Below are 25492 nucleotides of genomic sequence, written 5' to 3'. Positions count from 1 at the left end.
TCCGGAGGTCGGTTTAATTTGAAGCCCAGTTTGGATCTGTCCATTGAAATCACCACAAAGGCGTCATTCAGGTGTTGACCTTTAGTCTGTCTCACTCCCCTTCACTGTCAGGTCCAATTCTTCAGGTTTTGCTTGCGCCAGCCTTTAATAAAAAGCGGAAGGAGACCACCCAACACAAGTGGGTCGTGTAACAACATGTTTGCTTGTCGTGGTTTGTGGAGTGGAGGTTTCAAAGGCGTTGCAAAGCTAGAGATTTTCTTCCAGTCATTCTTGAGTTGCGAGCATGGGTGACAAGGTCAGAATTTATTGTCCACTTGTTTTTTAAGCTGTTCTGTGAAAGTGAGAGCAGGCTGCCTTCTTGAACCACCGCAGTTCAAATGATGAGCGTTTTGTGAGGTTGTCAGTTTTAGGATTTTATCTCAGCAGCGGTGAGGAGAAAGGGCTGTGGGCTGGACCTTCACAATTGTTTTTGGCGATATGTCAGCTTCATTGGGTCTAGTGTGTTTTGGTGCCGCACATTACCAAATCCGCCTCATCACATGACCAACCCCTTGCCCTTGCTTTGCCCTTCTCTGCATTTAGCTCGATCCTACCACTCGCTGTTCCCTGAACACCTTTCCACCACCAGAATATCCCGGAATGGATCACCATATCTGGTGCCGGTGCCATCTTTTAAAGACCATTGCGTACCTGGAGAATTATTATCAATATTGAGTGGAGCCTGACATCTTCCCCAGAGATGGCAGATGGGTGGGGGGGGGGGGGGGGGGGGGGGGGGTTGGGCGGGGAGAGGGTGGCACAGTGGCTCAGTGGTTAGCACTGCTGCCTCACAGCATCAGGGACCCAGGTTTGATTCCAACCTCGGGCGACTGTCTGCGTGGAGTTTGCACATTCTCCCTGTGTCTGCGTGAGTTTGCACATTCTTCCTGTGTCTGCGTGGGTTTCCTCCCACAGTCCAAAGATGTGCAAGGCAGGTGAATTGGCCACGCTAAATTACCCATAGCGTTAGGTGCATTAGTCAGACAGAAATGGGTCTGGGTGGTTTACTCTTCGAAGGGTCAATGTGGGCTTGTTGGGCCGAAGGGCCTGTTTCCACACTGTAGGGAATCTAATCTAAGGAATTGACACTCACTTGACAGTGAGTAACCAGGAAATCCAGCTGAATGGGATGGTGCCAAGGTGGTGCACTCAATGCCTTCCCCCAGAACAATGCCAGTCTGCTCCGAGGTTGCTACCTGGAGGGATGTACAGCGCTGCATCTGCATCTTTTGACTTTTCCTGATGCAAGGTATTTAAAAATGGACCTAAAGTTAACAAAAGCAGAAAGTGCTGGAAAAGCACAGGAGATTTGGCAGTTTCTGTCTTTGTTTCTGATTTACAGGATCCACAGTTCTTTGGGGTTTTAACCTAAACTTAAAGTTTGCACCAGCGGTATTACAGTGATCTGTCTGGGAATTGCAGTAGTTGTATTCAAATTCAGAATAGCTGTGGTCAGATGCAGTTTCAGATTGGCTGTGGTTGTGTTCAATTTCAGAGTGACTGCGGTTGTGTTCAATTTCAGAGTGACTGCGGTTGTGTTCAATTTCAAACAAGATGTCAACCTGCATCCTGTAGATTCTGGAAGATGATTGGACATCCTACAGTCTCTCAGGCCTGGCCCATTAGGAATGAACACAAAAAGGTGGTCTTTTTGAAGTTGAATGTCAACCCAACAAAGAAAGATAGTGTCACATGTATATTATTTTTGATGCCATTGTTTATCCTGTATGAAATGGCTTTGTGTAAACTGTCAGCGATCATACCGATTGAAATGTGCAAGTAACCCTACTCGAAGATTCACCAGTTAATGATGGAAGTCAAAGGTTATCTTTTTAACTTGTCCCACCTCTAGCTCATCTAGCTCAGTAACAAATTTTGGTGGATGCTGCTCTTGTGTAGCAGCCTGTGGCATTTTTACCCAGCTAAGGACATCATACAAATCCATGTTTTTCTTGTTGCCCCAATGGCAATCCTGTGTTCACACTGGCCTTTGAAACTGAGTACCTACCTGCCCGCTCATAAAATGTCTAACATTACTATTTTGAAGTAGGCAAAGAGAATTGTCACCAATATCAGCATTGAAACGAATGATCTGGTCATGACTGCATTACTGTATGTAGAAGCTTTCTATGCAGAAATGGACCATTGCATTTCCTAAGCCCAACAGTGACCACACTTCACAAATACTTCATTCAGCATCAATCACTTTGGGATGTTTTGAGGTTGTAAAAAGCCCTAGAAACACAAGATGTTCTTTCTTTGATGTGTAAGATCAACATTGAGAAATATCATTGATATAAACACACACCAATAAAAGAAAGTGGCACTGAATCATTCAGAGACAGAACACCAAGAGCCAAATAATGTCTTAGAGTTCATTCCACACCAGTTAGTGTATTTGTGTATATCACTGAAGCTGGTTTAACGCTATTATAACCAACAAGTTTGGAAAGAAGGGCAGTGACATGGTATGGTGGTTCAGTGGTTAGCATTGCTGCCTTACAGCATCAAGGACCCAGGTTGAGTTCCAGTCTTGGGTGACTGACTGTGTGGAGTTTATACATTCTCCCTGTTTTGTGTGTGTGTTTCCTCCCACAGTCCAAAGATATGCAGGTTAGATGGTGGCCATGCTAAATTGCCCATTATGTGCGGGCTAGGTGGATTAGCCATGGGAAATGCAGGGTTACAGGAATAGGCTGGAGGTTGGGTCTAGATGGGATGCTGATAGGATGGCTGACATGGACTCAATGGGCCGAATAGCTTGCTTCCACACTGTAGAGATTCTCTGATCTACCTGCAGCACACACAAAATTTGGTCTTCCTTCAAAGTATCACTTTCAACGTAGCCTCCGTAAAATCCAGAGTTCGCTCCCAGGTTCTGGGGTCTTTATGCAGCAGAAGGTTGACATTTTCCAACTTCTGTTTTCACTTTGCAGGAGCTCTACCAGAAATAATATCCTGAGGAGAGTCAAGATGAAACGCAGGGCGTTACTGGTTTCAAACTCAACAATGTATGGAGGCAGCTACCTGGAACATTGCCAGGAACAAATAGTCAATTTTTTTGGCGAGTAAGTATTCAAAAGCATATGTGCATGTGATATCGTTGGCCTCATTGTGCCCCTAAGTAATATTTAAATGATCTGCTTAAGAAAGGAAGGGCTAAAATATCTCCCCCACAGTCAGCCCTGGAAACTGACGAATAACCACAGACAATTATTGTCTTGCTTCATGATATAGATGCCAGCCTGACAATCAGAAACCATGACACAGATACAGGAGCAGGCCATTCAGCCCAAATAATTTGTTCAATCCAGTTATATCATGGCTGATCTGCATCTTAATTCCATTCCACCTGTCTTGCTTCAAAAACCTTAAATAGCCATTCCTGACAAAAACCTTTTAATCCCCGTAGGAACAGGAATGAGCCATTCAGCCCCTGGAGCCCAGGTCACCATTCAGTAGGATCATGGCTGATCTGTGGGCTAACTCCATATACCTGCCTTTGGCCCATATTTAGTAACATCTTTGCTAAACAAAAATTATCTATGAAGAGAAATCAGAGTTAATGTTTGAGGCCAGTGACCCTTCCTCAGAACTGATGGTAGCAAGGGAAAAGTTATGATTTGGAGGAGCCAGTGTTGGACTGGGGTGGACAAAGTTAAAAATCACACAACATCAGGTTATAGTCCAACAGGGTTATTTGGAAGCACTAGCTTGCGGAGCGCTGCTCCTTCATCAGGTGGTTGTGGAGACCGGAGCACGGCTAGTGCTTCCAAATAACCTGTTGGACTATAACCTGGTGCTGTGTGACTTTTAATGAGGAACAAGTTTTTTTATGCAGACGAAAGGGTGGTGAGGTGGAGGTAAGGAGTAAATGATAGGTGGAGATAGAACCCAAGAGAGAGAAGAGTTGGAAAGACAAAACGAGTGGATAGCGATCAGCAAGAGAGAATGAAAAGCCATTAGCGTTAGTGGCTAACAATGGTTTGTATGTAATAGCAGACCATGTGATAACAAGGCCTGGTGTGTGGGGGTGGGTAAAATAGGAGAAGATACCTCAAGGCCTAAAATTGTTGAACTTGATATTGAGTCTAGAAGGCCAGTAAGATTCCCAAGTAGAAAACGGGCTGTTGTTCTTCCAGCTTGTGCTGAGCTTCACTGGAGCACTGCAGTAAGCCTGAGACAGAGATGTTGGCTGGGGAACAAGGTGGTGTCTTGAAGCGGCAGGGAACTGGAAGCTCAGGGTCTTTTTTTGTGGAAGGAGCAAGTAGATGTTCTATGAAGCAGTCACCCAGTCGTTTCCCCAATGTCGAGGAGACCACTTTGTGAGCAGCGAATGCAGGAGATGACATTGTGTGAAGCGCAGGTAAAGTGCTGCTTGATCTGGAAGGTATGTTTGGCCCCCTGGGTACTGAGGAGGGAGGAGGTAAATGGGCAGGTGTTATACCTTCTGCTATTGCAGCGGGAGGTGCCATGTGGCTGTGGGAGGAGAGGTGTTGGGAGTGAAGGAGGAATGGACTAGGTGTCCGGAAGGGAAAAGTCCTTGTATAATGCTGACAAGGGGGGGGGGGGGGGGGGGGGGGAAAATATGTGTCTGGAGGTGGCATCCCCCGTGGGGTTGGCGGAAATGGTGGCTAATGATCCGAATAATGGATTGCGCATCCCGGGTAAAGAGAAGGTGGCTGGAACCCGCAAACGGAAAATTCTGAGACTGACGTATAGCATTAGAGGAATTGCAGATGTATGTGGGACTGGTCAAGGGGAGAAATAAATCCCAAGTTGAGGGAGGAATAAATGGTTTCTGTGGGGCAGGTGCAGGCAGAAACCATGGGTCTGCCCAGGGAGGTCCTGTATGTAGGTTTTGGGAAGGAGGTAGAGGCGAGTGAGCACTCAATCTCCCATCCCCCGCACAGCTCGCAGCCCCTTCAGAATTTCTGGTTTGCAGGCTCTAGCTGCCTCCTCTTTACCGTGGAGCTGCAATCTCTTTACACGTCCATCCCCCTTCAGGACAGTCTCAGGGCTCTCTGCATCTTCCTGGAGCAAAGGCCTGAACCATCCCCCACCCACCACCACCACCCTCTGCCTGGCCGAGCTCATCCTCACCCTCAACAGCTTCTTCTCTTTTATCTCCTCCCATTTCCTTCGGGTCAGAGGGGTGGCCATGGGAACTCGCATTGGCCCCAGGAATGCCCGTCTCTTTACGGGGGTACTTAGAACATTCCTTGTCCCAGTCCTATTCCGGCCTTCACCCACAACTCCTTCTCTGATATATCGATGAGATCATTGGTGCTGCTTCCCCCTCTCATCCAGAATTAGGGAAGTTTATCGATTTGGCTTCCAATTTCTACCCTACCCTCTATCTCTGACTCCTCGTTTCCCTTCCTCGACATCTCTGTTTCCATTTCTGGAGATAAACTGGCCACTGATATCCACTATAAACCCAATGACTCCCATAGTTACCTGGACTATACATCCTCGCAGCCTGTTTCCTGTAAAGACTCCATTCCATTTTCCCAATTCCTCCATCTCCATCGCATTTGTTCTGATGACGCCAACTTTGACAAAGGAGCTTCCAAAGTGTCCACCTTCTTCCTCAACCGAGGATTCACACATTACCTGCACTTCACTCAATCTAGTCCACTGCATTCACTGCTCACAATGTGAGCTCCTCTCGCCTGGGGAGACAAAGCATAGACTGGATGATCCTTTGCAGAACATTTATGTTCTGTCCACAGAACGGACCCTGAGTTTCCAGTTCCCTGTGTCTTTAACACCCCACCCTGTTCCCTGGCCAACATCTCTGTCTCAGGCTTGCTGCAGTGCTCCAGTGAAGCTCAGCGCAAGCTGGAAGAACAACACCCCGTTTTCTGCCTGGGAAACTCTACAGCCTTTTGGACTCCATATTGAGTTCAACAATTTTAGGGTTTGAGACACCTGCCTCCCCACAGCCCAGGCCTTGTTATCACATAGTCTGCTATTACCTAAAACTCCCTGTTAGCCAATAATAGTTCCCATTAGTAGCTATTCATCCTCTCGGCTGACCGTTATCCACTTGTCTGTCCAGCTGTTCTCTCTCTCTGGGCTCTATCCCTATCTATCATTTACTCCTTTCCCCCCTCCCCCCACCCCATTTTCTGCATATAAACCGACACTTTCCGAGCTACCATCAGTTCTGAGGTAGGGTCACTGGATCCGAAACGTTAACTGATTTCTCTCCACAGATACTGCCAAATCTGCTGAGCTTTTCCAGCAATTACTGTTTTTGTTTCTTATTCCAAACATCCTCAGTTCTTTCAGTTTCTAAAATGTTACCTACCTCAGATTTAAGGGTGGCAAGGTAGTTCAGTGGTTAGCACTGCTGCCTCACAGCACCAGGGATCTGGGTTCAATTCTAGCCTCAGGTGACTGTGTGGAGTTTGCACGTTGAATTCAATTTGTTGTCACGTGTACCGAGGCACAGTGAAAAGCTTTGTCTTGTGAGTAATACAGGCAGATTGCATAGTTAGGTAGCATAGATAATAACTAATAGGTAAACAGCAGCAAAAGCACAAACACAAGTACAGGCAAATGTTAAGACTTTGAGAGTCCATTCAATATTCTAACAGGAGGGTAGAAACCATTGCGAGACCGGCTGGTACCTGTTCCCCGATGGCGGGCATTCTCCCCATGTCTGCTTGGGTTTCCACCTACAGTCCAAAGATGTGCAGGTTAGGTGGATTGGCCATGCTAAATAGCCTGTAGTGTCCAGGGATATGTAGATAGGTGCATTAGTCAGGAGTAAATAGAGGATAGGGGAATGGTTCTGGGTTGGTTACTCTTCGGAGGTCAGTGTGGACTTGTTGGGCTGAAGAGCTTGTTTCCACATTGTAGGAATTCTAAAAAAAACCTAAACTTAGTTCGTAAAAGCTTATTCAGGTTTTCAACAGCTTCCAAGGGGGACAGAATTCTTGAATTCCTCTGTCTTTTGCGTTTCCAGACAAAATGTTTCCTGACATGATTCCCAACTAGCCTTGCTCTTCTCGATTCCCCATAGACAAAATTGGTTCTCATTGTCTACCTTATTAAATTCTTTTTCATCTTCTCAATGGGATCGTCCATCAGTATTCTATACTGACAAAGCCTAGCTTATGCAGCCTGGCAGCACCGTGGCCTAACAGTGAGCACTGCTGTCTCACAATGCCACGGACCCAGGTTTGATCCCAGCCTCAGGTGACTGTACCAACTCCACGCAGACATTCTCCCTATGTTCTGGATTAGAGTGGTGCTGGAAAAGCACAGCAGGTCAGGCAGCATCCGAGAAGCAGGAAAATCGACGCTTCGGGCAAAAGCCCTTCATCAGGAATGAAGGCAGGGATCCTCCAGGGTGGCGAGATAAATGGGAGGGGGGTGAGGTTGGGGAGAAGGTAGCAAAGAGTACAATAGGTGAATGGGGATGGGGATGGAATTGATAGGTCAGAGGGGAGGGTGGAGTGGATAGATGGGAAGGAAGATTGGCAGGTAGGACAGATCATGAGGATGGTGCTGAGCTGGAAGGTTGGAACTGGTGGAGGGAGGGGAAATGAGGAAAATGGTGAAGTTCACATTGATGCCCTGGGGTTGAATTGTTCCGAGGCAGAAGATGAGGCATTCTTCCTCCAGGTGTCGGGTGGTGAGAGAGTGGCAGTTGAGGAGGCTCAGGACCTGCATGTCCTCAGCAGAGTGGGAGGGGGAGTTGAAATGTTGGGCCAAGGGGCGGTGGAGTTGATTGGTGCAGGTGTCCCAGAAATGTTCCCTAAAGCGCTTTTCTCCCCAATCCAATCTCCCCAATGTAGAGGAGACCACATCAGGAACAACGGATACAATAAATGATATTGGTGGATGTGCAGGTGAAAGCTTGATGGATGTGGAAGGCTCCTTTGGGGCCTTGGACGGAGGTGAGGGAGGAGGTGTGGGTGCAGGTTTTGCAATTCCTGCGGTGACAGGGGAAGGTGCCAGGACGGGAGGGTGGGTGTTGGGGAGCGTTGCGCTGACCAGGTAGTCACAGAGGGAATGATCTTTGTGGAAAGGGATGGGGAGGGAAATATATCCCTGGTGGTGGGGTCCGTTTGGAGGTGGCGGAAATGTCGGTGGATGGTGCAGTTTATGCGAAGGTTAGTAGGGTGGAAGGTGAGGACGGGGTGGGGGGGGTGTTCTGTCCTTGTTACGGTTGGAGGGGTGGGGTTCGAGGGGTGGGGTGCAGGGTGTGGATGAGATGCATTGGAGGGCATCTTCAACCATGTGGGAAGCAAAATTGAGGTATATAAAGAAGGAGGCCATCTTGTGTGTTCTGTGGTGCAACTGGTCCTCCTGGGAGCAGATACAGCGGAGGTGGAGGAACTGATGATACGGGGATGGAAGTTTTGCAGGAGGTAGGGTGGAAAGAGATGAAATCGAGGTAGCTGTGGGAGTCGGTGTGGGTTTCTTCCGGGTACTCCACTTTCCTTGCACAGTCCAAAGATGTGCAATAAGTGGATTGGCCGCCCAAATTGCCCATAGTGTCCAGGAATGTGCAGGCTAGGTGGATTAGCCATGGGAAATGCAGGGTTACAGGGTGGGTCCCACTAGAATACTCTTCGGAGGGTCGGTGTGGCCTCAGGGCTGAAAGGCCTGCCCCCGCACTGTGGGATGCTGTGATTTCTGTGTCACTGGGATTCTAATCCATAACCCCTGAACTCGTCCTTTGAACACGTGTTCAAAACCCACCGTGGAAGCTGATGGAACTTAAGCTGAATTAATGAATCCGTGATTGTAAACTCAATCTCAGTCATGAACGCTTTCATTGATTGTTGTTAAAAACTCACTTAGTTCATCCATCTCCTTCAGAGAATGTCTGTCATTCTGACCCAGTCTGGGCTGCGAAGGACATCCGACCGACAGCAATGTGATTGGTTCTTCTCTGTTCTCTGAAATGGTCCTGACAAGCAATTTAATTCAAGGGCAGTTAGGGATGGTCAACAAATAATGGCCTTGGCAGTGGTGTCCTCATCTCATGAAAGAGGAAACTTAAAATAAATCGAAAAACTGGAGATCTGAAACACTATTAGATTTGAACTATTAGATTGACAAAGGGGGTCAATATCCTACCCCAATTAGTCCCTAGTTCAATTTCAATTGGAAAACATATTTTTACTGTGGCGGCAGTATGAGAATTAAAGTAACACCTTGTATTGTCATCAAATTTAACAAACTAACAGCATTGTCCCACCATGATTAGAGTGGTGCTGGAAAAGCACAGCAGGTCAGGCAGCATCCAATGGAAGATCGATGCTTTGGGCAAAAGCCCTTCGTCAGGAAAGCCCTGTGAAGGGCTTTTGTCCGAAACATTGATTTTCCTGCTCCTCGGATGCTGCCTGACCTGCTGTGCTTTTCCAGCACCACTCGAATCTTGACTGTAATCTCCAGCATCTGCAGTACCACCATGGTCTTGTCCAGTCATTTATAACTTATCAAGTGTGTTGAAATTATTTTTTACTTGCTCTCCATTGACTCCTATTAATTTGCTTTCTTTTGCAGCAAAGTGAAGAGAATTTTATTTATCCCGTATGCTTTGCATGACAGAGATGCATATGCCAAGAAAGCACGGTGTAAATTTGAAAGTCTGGGTAAGAAAATTGTCCACTGAGTGTATAGTTCTAGTTCATGCTGTGCTGCTCTTTTCAAATCAATTCTCTGATCACTCGCACCAAGAAAAGCAGACACACACCCCGGAGTGCAGGTGTCAGAAGTGGTTCAGTTGTTAACGTGCTCATCTCTGAATTTAGAAGACTGTGGGACTTGATGCTCCAAAGACTTGAGCATAAAATGTAGACTGATGCTGCAGTACAGCATTGACAGAGTGCTCCACTGTTGGCAGTGTCATCTCTTGTTTGAGGTGTTCAACCAAGGGCCACCAATATCCTTCCAGGCGGGGTGGGAAGGAGAGGAGTGAGAGGAGGAGAGATGGGAGGGAGGGAATGTGGTGGGAGGTCTGAGAATGGAGGAGAAGAGATGCAGTAGGAGGGGAGAGGTGGTGAGGGGGAAGGGAGAGAGAATGTGCAATTTCCCTTGTGCTCCAGCGAATATTTATCTCTCAGCCAAGATTATATGAATGGGAGCTCGGTGTGCCAAAATTGACTGAAAGTCACTTCGGAGCATTCTGAATTCATGAAAGATTTTTATAAGCGTGGGTCTTTCCAAGTCTCTCACTGAGCAGTAATGTTGAAAATTAGTTTGGTGCAAATGATGCTGTCATTGTCTAACCCTACTTCCTCTGTAAAGTGTTGTTGATCTGCATGGTGCTCCCATGATGCTCTCTGACAGGACATTTGGCCTAGTAATGAAGAAACAATGATACATATCCAGGTCAGGTGGACATGCAGCATTGATGTGTTTAAGACAGTGCTGCTTTTGTTGGGATTAATGTGCAGGGATATCTTGTTGCATCTAACTGCTAAATAGACATGACTTAGCTTTGAAGTAATTTAAAAAAGTTTGATGAAGGGAGTGTGGTTGATTCACATAAATGTTCAGGAAGCATTTGATAAATTGCCAATTGTTCTCAAAGTTGGATTTCCTGGGAGTAAAGGGACAGTGGCCGTGTGAGTATGAGATTTGCCAAAGGACAGGTGGTAGTGAACAGAGGGAAGGATGCAGGGATGACCCCCAGGGGTCGGGTGTTGAAATGAATGCTGTTTGTGATACATTGGTGACCAGCACTTGGACATGTGCAAGATATAATTTCAAAGTTGACAGATGACAGAAAACTGGGAAGAATGGGACTGGATTTACCCTGGCTGGCCTCTTGCTTGTTCTCACTGGGAGAAGGACTGATCAAAGGATTGCATTACATGATGTGGATGACCTTAACAAGCTGAAGGTCAGCAGCACCAGAACCCTAGCATTCACAAGCAATTTGGACAATCCCATGAGGCGGCATGGTGGCACAGTGGTTAGCACTGTGCCTCACAGCGCCTGTAGACCCCGGTTCAATTCCCGACTCAGGCGACTGACTGTGTGGAGTTTGCACATTCTCCCCGTGTCTGTGTGGGTTTCCTCCGGGTGCTCCGGTTTCCTCCCAAAGTCACAAAGATGTGCGGGTCAGTGAATTGGCCATGCTAAATTGCCCGTAGTGTTAGGTAAGGGGTAAATGTAGGGGTATGGGTGGGTTGTGGGGGTGGTGTGGACTTGTTGGGGAAGGGCCTGTTTCCACACTGAAGTAATCTAATCTAATGAAGCTGAGCAGAGAGGAAGAAAAATGATTTTGAGTTGAGGGGAGAGCTGCCACCAATGCACACACACAATAATCCCTTTGAAGGAAATATTTCATCCTGTGGGTGGCACGGTGGCACAATGGTTAGCACTGCTGCCTCACAGCGCCAGAGACCCGGGTTCAATTCCCACTTCAGGCAACTGTCTGTGTGGAGTTTGCACATTCTCCCCGTGTCTGCATGGGTTTCCTCCCACAGTCCAAAAAGAAAATGTGCAGGTTAAGTGAATTGGCCATGCTAAATTGCCCGTAGTGTTATGTGAAGGGTAAATGTAGGGGAATGGGTCTGGGTGGGTTGCTCTTCGGAGGGCCTGTTTCCACACTGTAAGTAATCTAATCTGTTTCTTCCCTGTCCCCCCACTAACTTGGGCAAGAACACAGCTTTCTCAGACCCTCGCACTTGATGGCAGTGGAGGTGTCTTGAGGGTAATGATTTGACAACAGTTGCCTAATTGTGGGCACCTCACCAACTGCACCACATTATGGGAACTGGGCTGGGAGTGAGCAGATCCATAGTAGATTAGACACCCAACATAGTTTACATCCCATCCCTCAACCACAACTCCCCCCTCCTCCAACATCACCACTGCTGAAATGGTGGGGGATGGAATGTAAAACTCCATGAGTTGGGAGCAGATTTCGAGAGATACAGAACAGCATGAGAGAGAGATGGGCAGGTATATGGTGGACATCAGTGAAAGTGAAGAAGTGTGAAGTGATACATGTTGCTGGGAAGAATGAGGAGGAGTGGTATGAAGTGGTGCAATTTGGAAAAGGCATTTAGGAGCAGAGATACATTGATACGAGTCTTTGAGCTCGTGTTTACCAGGGAACAGAAAGGCAGGAGGCTGGCCAGAAAGGCAGGAGGCTGGCCAGATAAACCTGGTGACAAAACCAGAAAGCAGAAGGAGTGCAATAAGGCCAAGTACTTACTGCTGAGATTCCTAAACTAGAGATTAGGCATTCGTTTGACTCCACTTTCAAGGAGCTATAAACCTGCCACTCCAAGGTCTCTTTGTTCAGCAACACTCCCCAGGACCCCTAACCAGGCAGATGGACATCAGACCAGAAGAGGCGAAACATCGAGGGAAGAGTTACCTCACATCTTGGCTGAACCCACTACCTTAACCACATCGAAACATTCCGTTTTGCCTTCTCTTATCAGTGAACCATCCTCAAGTGGCATGGTGTTATATTTTCTTTATCTAATTATCTATTCTATCACATCTAAACTGCTGCATCTTAATAAAGTCAACAAACTATCAGAAAATGATTTGCAACTCATTATATGTAATCTCATAGCGCCAAGGACCCTGGTTCAATTCCCACCTCCAGCAATGTCTGTGTGGAGTTTGCACATTCCCCCTGTATCTGCGTGGGTTTCCTCCAGGTGCTCCGGTTTCCCCTCTCAGTCTCAAGATGTGCAGGTTAGGTAAATTGGCCATGCTAAATTTCCCATAGTGTTTGGTGTATTAGTCAGGTGTAAACATAGGGTCGGGGAATGGGTCTGGGTGGATTGCTCTTCAGAGGGTCGGTGTGGACTTGTTGGGCCAAAGGGCCTGTTTCCACACTGTAAGTAATCTAACCTAACCTAATCTAATCTAATCTAACAAACTTGCAGCTCAGACTCGCGGTCGGACGTGGAAAGTGCAGACAATCAAGTTAGTGGAAAACAACATTTGGCTTAGGTCTTCCCAACAATGCAGGCAACACTGTTTTATTTGTCAATTTGTTCCTTTATAAATCTGCACCTTTCTTCTTCAGGTTATGGATTGGACAGTATTCACGAAGTTCCAGATCCTGTGGGAGCAGTACAGAAAGCACAAGGAATCTTTGTGGGTGAGAATCTGGAGCTATCTGACTGGGCCGAACGTAGATGTCATTAATCATCAATCAATAAAGTGTTACTTCCACTTTCATCATTGGGAATGTGGAGGCATGACACACTTCATGGACAAGGATAGAAAGCAGATTTGTTTTGAGGGCTAATTTTGGGATAGCCGGACAGATGGAGTTAACCATAATGCAGGAGCTTAATGGAATCATTTACACACGCAGTAAGCTGGAATGTGCAGTTGCTGACAGAACTGAGAGCATTCTCTCTTGTTAATGTATAAAATTGACTACAACGTCTAGTGTCTACACGTGTGCAGTTAAATACGGAAACACACAAGTGCCTATCAATGTTATCCTCCTCTCCCACATGGTGCATTGTTGCAGACTTTGCAAACATGATCAGCACAGAATTTGCATCTTAGTGTACAGCTCAACATTTCACACATTTTGCTGTATAAACTATTGAAAAAGTTAGGCTTTGTCAAATGAGGACTAAATTAACAATCTCCTTGGCCTGAAAAGCCTGATTTTAGAAGTTGTGTGTATTTTTCTGTCCATTACATGTCTAAAGAAAAAAGATATTTTTCAAGGGTATCTTCTTCCATAATTCTCAACTTCCACCTTCATCTCGTAAGCACCTCACAATATTTATTCTATTCTCCTTAAAATGGTTTGGGAAAAGAATGATAAACAGGACTTTCTACTTGCTGAAACAAAAACAGAAATTTCTGGAGAAACTCAGGTGAGTTAGGTGTATTAGTCTGGGGTAAATATAGGGTAGGGGGAATGGGTCTGGGTGGGTTACTCTTCGGAGGGTCGGTGTGGACTTGTTGGGCCAAAGGGCCTGTTTCCACACTGTAAGGATTCTAAAAAAAGATCTGGCAGAATCTGTGGAGAGAAAGCAGTGTTAATCTTTCAGATCCAGTGATCATTCTTAAGAATTTTGCTTTTGATTTCCAGTGTCCACGGTTCTTTATTTTATTTTAGTGCTTCCTATTTCCTTTTTCTTTGTCATCTGAGAGATGTGTTCCATCTGATGCCAGAATTATTCATTCATTATTTGATTTGATTTATTATTGTCACATGTACCGAGATACAGTGAAAAGTATTATTTTGCATGCTAACCAGACAAATTGCACCTTACATAAGTATATCAGGGTAATACAACAAAATGCAGAATGTAGTGTTGCAACTACAGAGAAGGTGCAGAGAAAGATCAACTCTAATATCTGAGAGGTCTATTTACAAATCTGATAACAGTGGGGAAGAAGCTGTACATAAATCTGTTGGTGCCAGAATTAAATTGTAATTGTAATGAGATGCCAGAGAGTTCTCTGTATCCTTGGCAACAGCTTTCTTCAAGGTCAGTAGCAAGCATTATCCTTTCATTGGGCCAGTAACTATAAAGTGAAGAAGGTGAAATCAGAAAGAAAGCTCCACCCATTCAAATTTATTTTCCTCTTGGTCAACCAGACGTAGTTTAAACTTGGGAAAAGCTTCAATGAGAGATTACTCTAATAGTTAAGTTTCATCAAAGTGCTGACAAGGATACAATAGGCTAAATGACATCATCTGTGCCACTTAGGGATTAGATACATTCTCCCTTAGTTGCTTCTGTTTTGGCAAAATGATGAGTTGCACATTATGAGATAACACTTCCTCGCAATAGTGGATTACTAACGTCTGGTCATAAACTTGCAAATACAAGTTGTTCTCCAATATAATGCATACCTTGACTTTGCAATGTTGTAGTTAATGCTCTGTGATTCCTAGGGACATGATATGGCAGTTGTGAGCTTTGTTTCCTTTGCTGGGTCAAGCCCAGCTGTGGTATTATGGGGAACATTTAGATTAGGTACCCTACAGTATGGAAACAGGCCCAACAAGTCCACGCTGACCCTCTGAAGGGTAACCCACCCAGAGCCATTTCCCTACTCTATATTTACCCCTGACTAACACTATGGGCAATTTAGCATGGCCAATTCATCTGACCAGCATATCTTTGGATTGAGAGAGGAAACCACGCAGACACAGGGAGAGTGTGCAGATTCCACACAGACAGTCACCCGAGGTGGGAATCAAACCTGGGTCCCTGGCACAGTAAGGTGGCAATGCTAACCACTGAGCCACCATAAGATTCAAGCTGTTCTCAATTTTGCTTCCAAGTTTTACGTCTTTTCAAAGGAAAGAATGTAATTTATATACTTTAAAATATGCAGAGAAGTGACAGATTATGATGAAATGTTTACCATCCATAGCACTGAACCTTGATGAACTGCTGCCACTGAGTGTTGGTGGTGAAGGGAGTGGATGTGGTGCTAGACAAACAGGCTGCTTTGTCCTGGATGGTGTCAAGCATCTGGACTGTTGTCTGTGACCATGTGTAAAACCCACTTAAATATTAATTGGATTTTTATGGAACAGCTGCATGAGTTATTTGGAAAATTATGCTGTAACCATCCATTTCAGTCAGTTAAATACTAAAATCTACATATCCACACATCTTTTGCTTTTAATGTCTTGCTTTGGCAGTAAATTTTGTGAGTTTCCTATGTCTGATTCCATCTTGGTAAAAACAGTGACAGATCTGAGCTTTACCTATGCAGCAAAAGTAATCTCTGTGTAAGGAAATAAGTCAAACCACTTAAATTTTTTTTTAACAATTCAAACACGACCTTCTCCTTTAGCCATTTTACTACACAGATTCATTGTTTGAAGTCATTTTTTTTCTTTTAAAACATAAAGGTTTTTAAAAATGTATTTTCCACAGGAGTTGGTGACAGCTATATTGTGCCTTACATCCCAAAATGCTGCAGTTGAAGCAGGTGCACTGTAGTCAGTTTTGCAGCCCAAGTCAGTGTGACTAACTTCATGTATAAGATATTGAAACACTCTTGGTGCAGAGATACCTAAAGAAAGCTGCAAATGAATTGACCCTTCTGTTGGGGATCTGTGATGAACCTGTGATCTGTCCCCAAGGTATGTGTTGTTCATGAAGGACATTTGAATCTATGTGTCTATGTTTCAGAACTGTTGTATCTTCTATTCTTTATGGTATGTTTCATTCAATAATCAGTGTGATTGGGAACGATGCCAGCATCAGATGTGGGATATGTAGAGCTGGGATAGACTGCGTCTAGCAACAGGCGATGTTCATTAATATTCAATGAGTCACTGTGATCAATACCCACACTCCCCTTCAGTCCCACACATGATCAGACGTACTCCCATCTTCTTGGCTCCTGTTTACGTTTGACCTGGATAGTCACTGCTTGGTGGATCTAACTTTCTATTCCCTCTAATGTTTCCTACTCCAGGTGGTGGGAACACATTTCGCCTGCTGAAAGTTCTGTACGACAACAAACTGGTTTCGGAGATACACAGGAGAGTCTTCCAGGTATGACCTTCTGAAGAAAGAGCTACATATTATAGACCAGAAAGCCAACATTTTCTGTGCTGAATATTCTGTAGCTATGTTTGCATTGTAACTATATGTGAACATCCGACACTGTAAATACATTCCCGACTGAAGACTTTGCAGTGTTACCACAGGCTGGAGGGTCTAATTACAGGGTTACATAGTTATGTGCATAGTTTACGAACTGTGTGTGGACAGGAAGATTTATTCTAAAAGTTAAGGACAAAATATCCAACCGTAAACTTAATGTAAGGATTGAGTTAAATCTACACACCTTGGTTTAGTTATCTTTTGTCCCCCCCTCAAATACCATTAATAACATGTCACCTGAAGACTAGAATTGGTTGTGCAACACAATACAAAATCTCCCTGTGTCTGTGCTGTTATCATAAACACCCCCTCAGAATAAAATAGGATATCAAGACAGTAGTGAGTTACTTTGAATAGAAAATATAGTCACTGTTTAGAAAATGCTACTTATACCTGCAGACTGGCTTGGTCATAACTCAATGTCATGGAAGTGTCATTCGTTGCAACTAACTCAAACTCTCACTGAGTTAGGCTTCTCTGCAGATGAGAAGCAAATTCAGTCACTCATTGTACACTGGCTGCCTCAGATGGTAGACTGGTTTGTGTCATGCAGTCGTTTTAAGGCAAGATGCAGTTTTCGGAGCTTGATCATTTACTGTTTACTTTACAGGATGGTATTCCTTACCTGGGGTCCAGTGCTGGGACAAACGTAGGCACTGTCAGTATCAACACTACCAATGATATGCCGATTGTCTATCCACCTTCATTCAAAGGCATTGGTCTGGTTCCATTTAACATAAACCCTCACTACCTGGATGAAGATCCCAACAATCAACACATGGGGCTAAGTGCTCAGCATTGACACAAACTGAAGTGATACAAAGTAGTGCAGTCTGCTGTCATTTTGTAGGGACTTTGTTAATTGCAGAAGCTCAAGGCTGGTGTCCACACTGGTGAATAGTAAGAGTTGCCTGAAAGATGGTTGGAGTTGGCTTTCAGTGTATGTCTCTAAAGAGACTTCAAGTCACATTTATAAATGATTGGATGTTATGTTAACTACGCTTTTGATATAAAAACAGGAAGGTGAGCTTTTATGGAGCTACATGTATTAACTACTCAAATGGAGGTCAACAGTCCACGAAGTTGTTTTTCATTTGGAACATTATGATGGAGTGGACAGTTCAGCCTGAGCTTGCCTTGAAATTTAAGATTCATTTGGTGCATTTCTGATTTCCTTTCCTGGGAATTGTTTGATGGATGTAATGTGATTTGTTTCATTATCTCCCAGTACAAATGTTTGTTGCACCTCGATTTATCAAGTAAAACAATGAAAATATTCCTATTCATGAAAAAGAGTAGAGTACAGCTTTGCCAGCTTCCAATGTAAGCCATGTTCATCTTTTCAGTGTCTCCCAGTGGAGAGGGTTCTGAGTATCTACATTCCTCTTTACTGCTTGAAGTGTCATATTCCGAACTCATTACATCAGCCATATCCTGAGGGCTTTTGTGGTTCAGGGGTAGGTGTATACCTCCGAGTCAGCATGCCTGGCTTCAAGTTCCAGATGAGTGCCATAACATGTCTGAGCAGATTGATTAGAAGTATTGAGAAGCAGACGCTGTTTTTGGAAGGATACATCAAAGCTTTACTGTGGGCTGTGATAATCTGATGCTTATAATCGAGTTCCAATATGAATAACTGTTGGTTAAACAACGCCTTTGCAAATGAGCACACAGAATTTTTTAAAAAAGCAAATTGCACAGAACCTTTTTAAACCTGGTAAACCTGTCCAAATCTGAGCATAACACTTTGACAGGGTGGCATGGTGGCTCAGTGATTAGCACTGTAACCTCGCAGCACCAGGAACCTGGGTTCGTTTCCAGTCTCAGGCGACTGTCAGTGTGGAGTTTGCACATTCTCCCTGTGTCTGTGTGGATTTCCTCCTACAGTCCAAAAATGTGCAAGTTAGGTGGATTGGCCAAGCTAAATTCCCCATAGTGCTCAGGAACATGTAGGTTAGGTGCACATTAGTCAGAGGTAAATGTAGAGTAATAGGGTAGGGGAATGGGTCTGGGTGGGTTACTCTTTGGAGGGTCAATGTGGACTTGTTGGGCCGAAGGGCGTTTTTCACACTTTACGCATTCTCTGAAAAACGGTAAGGCCTTTGAGAATGGCCTTTGAAAAAAATCCAGGTTGAAACCAGGAATGAATCAGCTCAGTTATGTAGTGAGACCAAGAAAGTTGGAGTTGTTCCAAGAACAGAGAGGAACTTTAAGAGAGGTGTTTAAAAAGGTGAATCGTGTTGCTAATGTAGAGATGTAAACTCTGTTTCCATGGAGAGGAAGGTTGATAACTAACGGCCCCAAATATGAAAGAGCAGAGGAGAAATGATTTTTAAGCAGAAAGCTCTGATCCTGAATGTACTGCTGGGAATCTCCATGGGAATAGGTTCAGTAGTGATTTCCAAATAGGAATTAGATAAATACCAACATAAAGTTGGTAAAAACAAGGACTGCAGATGCTGGAAACCAGAGTCTAGATTAGAGTGGTGCTGGAAAAGCACAGCAGGTCAGGCAGCATCCGAGGAACAGGAAAATCCTGCTCCTCGGATGCTGTCTGACCTGCTGTGCTTTTCCAGCATCACTGCAACATAAAGTTGGCAGGTTAATGGGAAAGGAGTAGGGGAGAGGGAATAGTCAGATTGTTCTTCCAGTCAACCAACACAGAAATGGTGGGCTGACTGGCCTGTTTCTGTGGTGTAATGTTGTACAGTGATCACACATTAACAAAAATCTCCCCTCTGCTTATTAGGAAACACGGGCAAAGCGCATTGAACAATACCATGAGGAACCTGATACACCACCAGTCATGGTGAGTATTTTCACTACAATACTGTGAGCTGAAGGATTTTGACCAGAACTCCAAGTGTCGTCATCAAGTGAGTCATTGACCTGTACCTCAGAGCAGCAGCTCATGTCTGAAATACCTTGCTTAATACGCCCTTTATCTCAGGGACATAGAGTGAACCTGGACAGGTTAGCAAAGAGAGTGCAACTGCTTGTCTTGTCCTGTGAATCAGGAAGGTTGTGTGATATTAAAGAAGACAATCAGATGAGGTAGACAAGAAAAAGGAGCAGAAGTAGATATTGGCCCTTTGAACCATCGCACCGTTCAATATGATTGTGTGATTTAAAAATCTATATATTTATTGAATCCCCAAATCCTCTTGGAAAGGATGAGTTACTGCTGCTTTCAATTGAACAGAGAACCATGTATGTCACCAAGTTTTTTAAAAATTCATACATGGCGGGAGGGTGTCATTAGTCCATCTCTAATTTCTCAGATTGCAGTTCAGAGTCAACCACATTGTGATGGGTCTGGAATCACATGTAAGCCAGTGCAGGTAAGGATGCCAGTTTCCTTCCCACATTAATGAACCAGATGAGTTTTTTTTCTGACAACCAACAATGGATTCACATCATCAATAGACTCTTAATTTTGTTTTTGTTGAATTCATAATTGGGATTTGAACCTGGGTCCCTAGGAAGTTACCCTGAGGAGCAGTAGTATCACAAGGTCATCGCCTCTCCTGTTGCCAGCAAATTATCTTGTTTTAATGCATTCACCAAATAAAACAGAAATGATCTCCATCAAGCTCTGTGTTGTCTTCCTCGTTGCCTGAACGTCGGGCACACAGTGACTGGAGAATCATTGGGTTCAGTTTTGTGAAGCTGGGTGACTCGGCTGGAACTGTGACTTTCTCTGTTGATGCGGCAGGGTTTGCGAGAGGGTTCCATGCTCCTGGTCGAAGGTGATAAGGCCACACTGTTAGGAACCACTGGTGCTCGCTTGTTCATCCGGTAAGTGTTGTCCCCCTTAACTCGCGGCAAGCTTGTTCGTATTCAGAAGTCCCTCCCCTCCAAGTTAATGATTTAACGGTTCATCTGCCTGGAGAGCTTGGTGAGGACAATATGGTGCATACAACTGAGGAAGTTGAGAGAAGATGCTATGGAGTATTCAAAATGTTGACCGGTTTTAATAAAGGTAGAAGGGGAGAAATTACCTTTACTGATTGCAATATCAGTAACCAGAACATGATTAGTGAGAGTAGGCCATTTGATCCCTCAATCCTGCTCTCCCAGCACATATGTGCTTGTGGCCTTTTGCTGTAAATTCTGTGTCTTACAATCTTATTCTCCACAACCACCTGATGAAGGAGCAGCGCTCCGAAAGCTAGTGCTTCCAAATAAACCTGGGGTTGTGTGATCTTTAACTTTGCAGTTCCCATGTAATTTAACATTTTGCAGTCTCTTTCTCCGTTTAAATAACATTCTGTTTTTCTATTCTTCTCAGCAAAGTTGACAATCTCACAATTTCCCAAATTTCTGATTCTAAGACTTTACCCGTTTTCCATAAACTATCTACAATTTGCTTTCAATTTGCCTTCTTTAGTTAGCCATGTTGGGGGTATCCTTCTTCCTGTACCCTTCTGTCACAATGGAATATGTATTTGTTCAGAATGATGAAGCATCTCTATGAATGTCTGCCAAGCAGTGAGCAAAAGAACCTGAAAACAGAAGATTGTTTTTCTTGGCAAATTATGATCTGGATTGCAATGCCTGAAAGGATGGTGGAAGCAGAGTCAATAATTCCGTGCAAAAAGGAAGACATGAAACAGAATGATATCTGGGACAATGGGGAAAGAGCTTTCTCAAAGAGCTGGCATGGACATTATGAAACAACTGGCGTCCTCCAGTACTTTATCACTTCTCTCCTGGAAGTGTGGTCACTTGCCAGTTCCACAGAGAAGAGGGTGCCATCTCATACGCCATTCAAGTGACCACTTCAGTCTCCCTGGAGTGTGCCAGTGGCTATGGAGAGGCAGAGCATTATTGAAGGGGAGGACTGCAAGGTGAGAATTAAAGCCCTCTTGTTCCAATACTATACTCAACTATAAAAGTGACCAACTCAGCTGTCGGAACAGTAATGGAGTTGGATTCCGAGGCCATTCAACCCTTTTGTGCCTATTCTGGCTCTTTGAAAGACAATCTAATTAATCCCAACTCCAGCACTACCCCATAGCTTTGTAAACTTTTCCCATTTAAGTATCTAAATAATCCCCTTTTGAAAACTATTCCTGAAACATCCTTCCAGACAGCCCAATCCAACTTAATTGGGGAACAACCAATCATAGAGATGTACAGCATGGAAACAGACCTGTCGGTCCAACCTGTCCATGCTGACCAGATATCCCAACCAAATCTAGTCCCACCTGCCAGTACCCGACACGTAGCCCTCCAAACCCTTCCTATTCATATACACATCCAAATGCCTTTTAAATGTTGCAATTGTACCAGCCTCCACCACTTCCTCTGGCAGCTCATTCCATACACGTCCCACCCTCTGCGTGAAAAAGTTGCCCCTTAGGTCTCTTTTATATCTTTCCCCTCTCACCCTAAAACTATGCCCTCTAGTTCTGGACTCCCCGACCCCAGGGAAAAGACTTTGTCTATTTATCCTATCCATGTCCCTCATAATTTTGTAAACCTCTATAAGGCCACCCCTCAGCCTCCAACACTCCAGGGAAAACAGCCCCACCCTGTTCAGCCTCTCCCTATAGCTCAAATCCTCCAACCCTGGCAAAATCCTTGTAAATCTTTTTTTGAACCCTTTCAAGTTTCACAACATCTTTCTGATAGGAAGGAGACCAGAATTGCATGCAATATTCCAAAAGTGGCCTAACCAATCCTCATCTCTCCTCTGCTTCAAATTATCCTCAATCTATTTCCTTTCGTCACTCCTATTCACGCCAATGAAAATTTCTTGCGATCTAGTCCGAGTGACAAAGCGAAGAGGTGAGATTCAAAATTAAAGTTACAATGGGTCTGCTGCTTTCATTCTAATTTTTCAAATACTTTCTTCTGGAATGATAACTTATCGGAGAAGACAAGAATGCAAAAGTGTCCATTGGATTTCTGGTGACATGGGAGAGGATGAAAATAAAAGCAAACCAACTGATACACCTCAATGGTTCAAAGTGCACTACTTGATTATTGCTAGATGTAAAAAGAACAAAGTCTATCCTGTTCACATTCTGTTCACCTTGGTAGTGTCATGCTGCAATGAGATAGCTGGCTAATCCTAACGATCAATCTTGAGAAATTTGCTTATAGAACCTTATCAATCATTGCAGCCACTAGCCAACAAAACCCATGGAACATAATTACAGTGTGTCCATGAGCTCTGCCCTTAAGATTGTATGAAGCACTGCAATTCATCTACAAACATGGGGGTGAAATCAGCAGTTACTGATACATTGTTTTGCCCATTCTCCCTTGCCACGATAGTACAGTCCGACATGTGAATCACAAAACATTATCTGGAAACCACAAGCAATAAACCTTTCCCTTGTGCAATGTGTTTGATAACCTTTTGTCAATTGTCTGTGACTTAGCATACCTTCTGCCTCTTTGTAAGGATTTACAGCTGTCAGTGAGAATGGGTTATCATCAACAGTCTTAAATAGTTAATGGTACACTTTAGAACAACATAACACTGCAGTGTTATTTCTTCAGAGAAATATAATCCATAAAGACTTGCATTTATAGATTACCATTAACTTTCTCAGGACTCGGTCTTCAAGTTGCACATTATTTGTGGTCACACGCTGGACACATTTTCTCTCCTCCTGTATTGGAGGTGATAGCACTGAACCCTCTGCAATGTCACTGTTCCGTGATCCAGTAACCCAGGATCATAAATCCTTAGAAATGGGCAAAATGTATGTTAGGCCATAGCCTCTTGAAAAAAAGGTATATTGCATCAGTCTTTGCAGTGGAAGACACCAGTAGCATACCAGAACCTCAGTTGGTAGAGGTGACAATAGTGGTCATTGCTAGGGAGAAAGTATTGGGGAAGCTGAAAGGTCTCAATTGGACAAACAACCTGGACCAGATGGACTAAACACCAGGGTTCTGAAGGAGATAACTGAGGAAGATAGTGGAGGCATTGATGGTGATATTTCAGGAATCACTGGAGTCAGGGAGGGTCCCAGAGGGCTGAAAAATATCTAATATAACACTCCCTGTTTAAGAAAGGAGGGAGGCAGAAGACAGGAAATTATATGTTAGTTAGCCTGACCTCGGTCATTGGTAAGATCTTAGAATCTATTGTGATGGATGAGATTGTAGAGTACTTGGAAATGCACGGTAAAATAGGACTGAGTCAGCACATCTTCACCAAGGAAAGATCATGCCTGACAAATCTAATCGAATTCTTTGAGGAGTTAGACAAAGGAAAGAAAGTGGATGTCATCTGGATTTCTACAAGGCCTTTGGCAACGTGCCACACAGAAGACAGTTAAATAAAACAAGTGCCCATGATGTTAGAGGCAAAGTACTGGCATGGATAGAGGATTGGCTGACTGGCAGATGATAAGAGAGTGGGGACGGGGGTGGGGAGGTGCGGAGGCTTGGTAAAGGGGTCTTTTTTTCAGATGGAAGCCTGTGATGAGTGAATATCCGTAGGGATCAGTGTTATGACATGAAAAGTTGTGGTCCTATGTTAATGATCTGGTTGAAGGAACTGAGGGCATTGTTGCAGGTGACACAAAGATAGGTAGAGGGACAGGTCGTGTTAAGGAAACAGGGAGGCTGCAGAGGGACTTGTACAGACTGGGAGAGTGGGCAAAGAAGTGGTAGATGGATTACGACGTTGGAAAGCGTGAGGTTATGCAATTTGGTCGGAAGAATAGAGGCATAGACTACTTTCCAAATGCGGAAAGGCTTCAGAAATCTGAAGCACAAAGTGACTTGGGAATCCTAGTTCAAGATTCTCTTCAGGTTAACATGCAGGCTCAGCTGGCAGTTAGGAAGGCAAAAGCAATTTCAGGATTCATATCAAGAGGGTTAGAATACAAGAGCAGGGATGTACTGCTGAGGTTGTACAAGACTTGGTCAGACCGTGTTTGAAATACTGTGAGCAATTTTGGGCCTTGAACCAAAAGTTCTGGCATTGGAAAGATTCCAGAGGACATTCACAAGAATGATGAGAGCTTGTCATAGGAGCAGCAGTTGAAAACTCTAGATCTGTGCTTAATGGGTTTGAAAGGATGAGAGAGGAATCTCATTGAAACTTACAGAATACTGAGAGGCCTAGATAGAGTGAACATGTCCCAACTATTGGAAAGACAAGGATCCAAGGGCACAGCTCAGATTTAAGGAACAACTCTTTAGAACTGAGATAAGGAGGAATTTCTTCAGCCAGAGGTTGGTGACTCTGAAACTCACTATCATTCCTGATGAAGGGCTTTTGCCCAAGATGTCGATTTTCCTGCTCCTCGGATGCTGCCTGACCTGCTGTGCTTTTCCAGCACCATTCTAATCTAGACAGCTCACTATCACAGAAGGCTGTGGAGGCTATGCCATTGAGGGTTTTTATTACAGAAATAGATGGGTTATGGATTAGGAACGGGTTCCAGGGTTACACGGAAAGGCCAGACGAATGGGGTTGAGAAACCTATTAGCCATGGTTGAATGGTGGATCAGACTTGATGGGTTAATGGCCTAAATCTACTCCTCTATCCTATGATCTTATGGACACCTAAAGCACTTTGAGACAATGAAATATATGGCATTGTCATTGCCATCTAAGACATGCAATGGCCAATTGACACACAGCAAGCTTTCACAAACAGCCATGTTGTAACAAGCAGATAATCTAGTTTTGTAAATAGTGTGTGAAAATGCAAGTGACTGATGGGGCACTGACTGCAATTGTGTTCTCATTCCCTAGGGGAGAGAAAGCCACGGAGCATGACCCTGGAGCAGACTTCAGCTTCCTTCTGACAGACTCTCACTGACTGAACTGCTAATAGGAGTCCAAATACAATAAAGGAAATAAGATTGAA

At 44.4% G+C, this 25492-nt stretch overlaps 1 protein-coding gene across 1 annotated transcript; it reads left to right on the top strand.

The window, feature by feature from the left end:
• On the top strand, positions 1 to 25492 carry LOC132817580 (alpha-aspartyl dipeptidase-like). The gene is made up of 8 exons (XM_060828088.1): positions 1 to 71; positions 2976 to 3107; positions 9571 to 9659; positions 13067 to 13141; positions 16456 to 16535; positions 19396 to 19455; positions 20362 to 20444; positions 25378 to 25492. Exons 2-8 carry the CDS (start codon positions 3013 to 3015, stop codon positions 25442 to 25444), a joined length of 549 nt encoding a protein of 182 aa, XP_060684071.1. The 5' UTR covers positions 1 to 71; positions 2976 to 3012; the 3' UTR covers positions 25445 to 25492.

Source organism: Hemiscyllium ocellatum, chromosome 7 (assembly GCF_020745735.1).
Source record: "Hemiscyllium ocellatum isolate sHemOce1 chromosome 7, sHemOce1.pat.X.cur, whole genome shotgun sequence".
Lineage (NCBI taxonomy): Eukaryota > Metazoa > Chordata > Chondrichthyes > Orectolobiformes > Hemiscylliidae > Hemiscyllium > Hemiscyllium ocellatum.
The sequence above is the reverse complement of the archived record's forward strand: the minus strand, read 5'-3'. Positions and strand labels throughout refer to the sequence as shown.

What these genes read in the sequence shown, in the direction of transcription:
- LOC132817580 (XM_060828088.1), top strand. Translation starts at nt 3,013, where the DNA reads ATGAAACGCAGGGCGTTACTGGTTTCAAACTCAACAATGTATGGAGGC. An exon ending in TACACAGGAGAGTCTTCCAG is followed by an intron (nt 16,536 to 19,395) that starts GTATGACCTTCT and finishes TCTGCTTATTAG; the next exon opens with GAAACACGGGCAAAGCGCAT. An exon ending in GGTGCTCGCTTGTTCATCCG is followed by an intron (nt 20,445 to 25,377) that starts GTAAGTGTTGTC and finishes CTCATTCCCTAG; the next exon opens with GGGAGAGAAAGCCACGGAGC.